Genomic DNA, 5,153 nt, shown 5'->3' on the forward strand with positions numbered 1-5,153 from the left:
TTTAAAAAAACAAATTACTGCATAGTTTCCTAAGGACCTGAAGCGAGGCAACCATCTCTGTCGGCGCCATCTTATAAAGTACAACACACTTTTGTTTTCACATTTTCATATTCTTTTCCTATTCTGATATGCACTGACCAGAACACTGACATGTTCTTTTTCTTTTGTATATCTTTCTCCAATAGAACACTAAATTGATGGAGAGACTGATGTCATTGCACCAAACGTAACAAAATGTGAAAAAGGGAGACAGCCTTATTTTGCTGTCAATAAATGGCACAGTTCCAGTATTATTATATGTTTATTTATTTATAAACGGTTAGGTTCACAAAGTAGAAGATAACATCCCAGCCCTCTGTCTGCCTGGTCAATGACTATCTCTCAGACTGTCAAGCCCTTCCAGCAAGTTTGAAAAGTTTTAAATGCACACACAGTGTACACATTGTAAGAATGTGGAAAGTGATGCCTTTGAGCGATTCGGAGCCTAATGGTGCAGTGAACTACAGAACAACAGTCAAACAAACTATGCTCCATAAAACATTCTATGATCTGTCACGATTTGCTTTGCACACTTTTGCAGACAACATTTGCTTGGCAAATCCAAATACGATGTCTCTAAAGATTCACATAGCTCTCACTATTCACATAAGTGAAGCATACCGGAACAACAAGACAGAAGGCATAATAATAATAATAATAATAATCAAATGTCATTTGAAGAGCGCATTTCCCACAATTAATAATATTTATGCATGGCTAGGGACCTGGATAGGACTTACTGTCCTGGTAGCTAAAGCAAATTCTGCTAGAGCAGAGGGGTTGGAGATTATTAGGCTATGTACACTATATAACCACAACAAGTACTAGGTGTTTTCCCTGGTCAGGTGACATGGTCAGGAAAAAGTCCTGGCCATGGGCATAACAATAACACATAGAGAGGTTGGCTGAAGCAGAAGATATTTCCTCCCTGGTCACAGGGGCAGTAGCTGGGCCAAGGGTTCAGTTATGATGATCCCGAGCACCGTGCCCCGTCTGAGCCCGGAGGCCTTGTCTAACACCTTCAGTTGGAGCCGCAAGCCACCCAGGCTGTCCAGGCTCAGCTCAGTGAAGAAAAAGTCCTCATTGAACACGGGGCTCCTGCAGTTCCTGATTGTGGCGCTGTCCTGTCTCTGGAGCTTCCCCGGGCTTAAGCTCAGGCTGAGGCAGCAGTGGAGGGCTCTGGGGTCCCCTTCATCCCTCAGACCCTCCACGGACACCACCCTCACTCGCACTACCATGGACAGAAGAGAGGGCGACAATGTGTGCTCGGCCGAGAGGCGGACTCTGCCGCGGCCCTCCGGCAGTGGGAGGACATGTTCTCTCTGCATCCGCTCCTGGCAGTGGAGCACGTCCAGCGGGAACAGGACAGGGGGCGCCAGGGAGTTGACAACGAAGGGAGGACTGAAGCAGGGCTCGATAAGGCAGGTGGAGGTAATGGGTGAGATTGCCCCCCTCCGTCCTCTGGGGTTAACCGCAGAGCATGAGGGGGATCCTTCCAGTCCCAAAGTACCACTGAAGGCAGACTGCAGACCTGGGTGACCCTCGGTTAACCCGATGATAGAGAGTGAGAGGCCAGAGCAAGAGCGGCTGAGCAGGGGAGAGCCCAGAGGGGAAGAGTCATTTGAGGAGGGTGTATCGCTTTCTGTGCTGCCTGACTCCGACAGGCTCTTACAGGAGAGCCCTAGTTCAAGCCCCAATTGGATGGGGGGTGCTTTACACTGGTTTCGCTCTATCGCCACCCTTGTGGTGGGCCTGGGTAGGGTCCTGTCCAGTGTGTAGCCAGTGCTCTTGGAGTGAAACAGCGACTCTTTCCTCCGTGTGTTTGGACTCTCATACATCCCTGCCAAACCGTAGCCCTCTGCGGAGAATGGCAGTGGCTTCTTACCCCTCCAGGCCACCCCACTGACTTTTGTCAACTTCATTTCCTCAATCTGTTTAACTTGCGGAGTCACAGAGAAATCAACAGCACCACAGTCTCGACTGGTGAGCCTCTGACTCACAGTGTGGGGTTCAGCTGCCGCTAGGCTCCTGCACAGCCGAGGGGGCAAGCAGAACTCCGGGATTTTGTCCGGAGTCAGAATGTTACTGTGCAACTTGTTGGAGAGACTGGCCTTGGCTGAGAGATCCTCCTCCTCACTCTTTCCCACGTAGCGTCCAAGCTCTAGGGGAATGTTCTCCATGCTCTCTCGGATCTTTCCCAGGAACCACATTCTGCTGGCTAGCAGGTGTTCACTCTTGACCAAGCTGTCCCGGTTAGTTATCCCTGTTAAAACAAAATGGGTATCGGAATACTATTCTCATGAACATTCTCAAATCTAAAGTCATGATGTAGTGTATCGACTCAAGCTAAAATCATGTATAGCACGGTATGTGTAGTGTAGCCTATCTATAATAACAGAAGTTTCATTGCAAGAATACACTTCTGACATCAAGAGAGTTTACAGTACAATGAATGTTTTCTCACCTGTGTAGTCCAAAGATTTGTAAATTACTGGTATGCACGTTTTCAACAAACAACTGATCTACACCTGGAAGAAACAGCCACAACTGAAGCCAACAGTTCCCTTCCTGGAAGTTAGTGGCCACACAGTGCTAACTGTTTTTTAATTGAATGAGGTTTTGGGTAGGAATCCGATAGAAGCATTCTTGGAGGGAGTGTTCCGTGCAGTGTTCCATGAATGGGAGTGTGTGTATGAGTGATAGAGAGGCAGAGGAGAGGTGTTTTTAAAGGCAAATGTCACTCTCTGCGTCACTACTCTGCTGCACCCGCAGCCAGGAAACGATTTGCACACACACATAGACACACACACACAGTTGTATTGACAGTATTCAAGCAATCAAGAAAACAACAGAAAAGACCTCCAAAAGGTCAAATAGACTACTGTGGTGGTGAGATAAAGAGGGGACTGCAGGATGTGACCATAGCTACAGGATTGATTTGACCAAGGCAATGGAATGTGTAATGTGTGCCATATTACATAGTTTCAAACCTCTCTAAAAGTAACATCACTGTCACTGTACTCTTCTCTCTAACTGACGTCTACATCAAAGACCTTCAAAGACAGCAGCTAACCTGGCCTACACCCACACCACCTCAAAGAATGACCTTAACACTCAGTACACCCCGTACCTCCCTCCGACTTCTGCCACCCCTCTGCTGACCCTCCGCCCCTCTGCCCCCACTGTAGCTTCTGTACATACTGTCCTGTAGTGGGAGAAAGGCAGCCCTGGCCCATTGTAATATCAGGCTGTTCAAATAGTGACACCTAGTGATATATAGGTTAGTAGCTCTCATGTCCTTTTATGTCAGGCAGGCTTGATACTGCGGCTGCATATGAAGAGTCCTAGTGGGCTTGACTCCTTGTATACTGTGGCTGCATATGAATAGTCCTAGTGGGCTTGTCTCCTTGTATACTGCAGCTGCATATGAATAGTCCTAGTGGGCTTGTCTCCTTGTATACTGCAGCTGCATATGAATAGTCCTAGTGGGCTTTACTCCTTGTATACTGTGGCTACATATGAATAGTCCTAGTGGGCTTGTCTCCTTGTATACTGCATCTGCATATGAATAGTCCTAGTGGGCTTGTCTCCTTGTATACTGCAGCTACATGTGAATAGTCCTAGTGGGCTTGTCTCCTTGTATACTGCAGCTACATATGAATAGTCCTAGTGGGCTTGTCACCTTGTATACTGTGGCTACATATGAATAGTCCTAGTGGGCTTGTCTCCTTGTATACTGCATCTGCATATGAATAGTCCTAGTGGGCTTGTCTCCTTGTATACTGCAGCTACATATGAATAGTCCTAGTGGGCTTGTCCCCTTGTATACTGTGGCTACATATGAATAGTCCTAGTGGGCTTGTCTCCTTGTATACTGCAGCTGCATATGAATAGTCCTACTGGGCTTGTCTCCTTGTATACTGCAGCTACATATGAATAGTCCTAGTGGGCTTGTCACCTTGTATACTGCGGCTACATATGAATAGTCCTAGTGGGCTTGTCTCCTTGTATACTGCAGCTGCATATGAATAGTCCTAGTGGGCGTGTCACCTTGTATACTGCAGCTGCATATGAATAGTCCTAGTGGGCTTGTCTCCTTGTATACTGCAGCTGCATATGAATAGTCCTAGTGGGCTTGTCTCCTTGTATACTGTGGCTACATATGAATAGTCCTAGTGGGCTTGTCACCTTGTATACTGTGGCTACATATGAATAGTCCTAGTGGGCTTGTCTCCTTGTATACTGCAGCTGCATATGAATAGTCTTAGTGGGCTTGTCTCCTTGTATACTGCAGCTACATATGAATAGTCCTAGTGGGCTTGTCTCCTTGTATACTGTGGCTACATATGAATAGTCCTAGTGGGCTTGTCTCCTTGTATACTGCGGCTACATATGAATAGTCCTAGTGGGCTTGTCTCCTTGTATACTGCAGCTGCATATGAATAGTCCTAGTGGGCGTTACTCCTTGTATACTGCAGCTGCATATGAATAGTCCTAGTGGGCTTGTCGCCTTGCATACTGTGGCTACATATGAATAGTCCTAGTGGGCTTTACTCCTTGTATACTGCAGCTACATATGAATAGTCCTAGTGGGCTTTACTCCTTGTATACTGCAGCTACATATGAATAGTCCTAGTGGGCTTGTCACTCCTTGTATACTGCAGCTGCATATGAATAGTCCTAGTGGGCTTGTCTCCTTGTATACTGCAGCTACATATGAATAGTCCTAGTGGGCTTGTCACCTTGTATACTGTGGCTACATATGAATAGTCCAAGTGGGCTTGTCTCCTTGTATACTGCATCTGCATATGAATAGTCCTAGTGGGCTTGTCTCCTTGTATACTGCAGCTACATATAAATAGTCCTAGTGGGCTTGTCACCTTGTATACTGTGGCTACATATGAATAGTCCTAGTGGGCTTGTCTCCTTGTATACTGCAGCTGCATATGAATAGTCCTAGTGGGCTTGTCACCTTGTATACTGTGGCTACATATGAATAGTCCGAGTGGGCTTGTCTCCTTGTATACTGCAGCTACATATGAATAGTCCTAGTGGGCTTGTCACCTTGTATACTGCGGCTACATATGAATAGTCCTAGTGGGCTTGTCTCCTTG

At 46.7% G+C, this 5,153-nt stretch overlaps 1 protein-coding gene across 1 annotated transcript; it reads right to left on the reverse strand.

Moving 5' to 3' along the window:
• Positions 1-971: 971 nt before the first annotated feature.
• Positions 972-2,249, reverse strand: LOC135526618 (C2 calcium-dependent domain-containing protein 4C). Its single transcript, XM_064958255.1, has one exon. It carries the CDS (start codon positions 2,247-2,249, stop codon positions 972-974), a length of 1,278 nt encoding a protein of 425 aa, XP_064814327.1.
• Positions 2,250-5,153: the final 2,904 nt, after the last annotated feature.

Source organism: Oncorhynchus masou, chromosome 1 (genome assembly GCF_036934945.1).
Source record: "Oncorhynchus masou masou isolate Uvic2021 chromosome 1, UVic_Omas_1.1, whole genome shotgun sequence".
Taxonomy (NCBI): domain Eukaryota; kingdom Metazoa; phylum Chordata; class Actinopteri; order Salmoniformes; family Salmonidae; genus Oncorhynchus; species Oncorhynchus masou.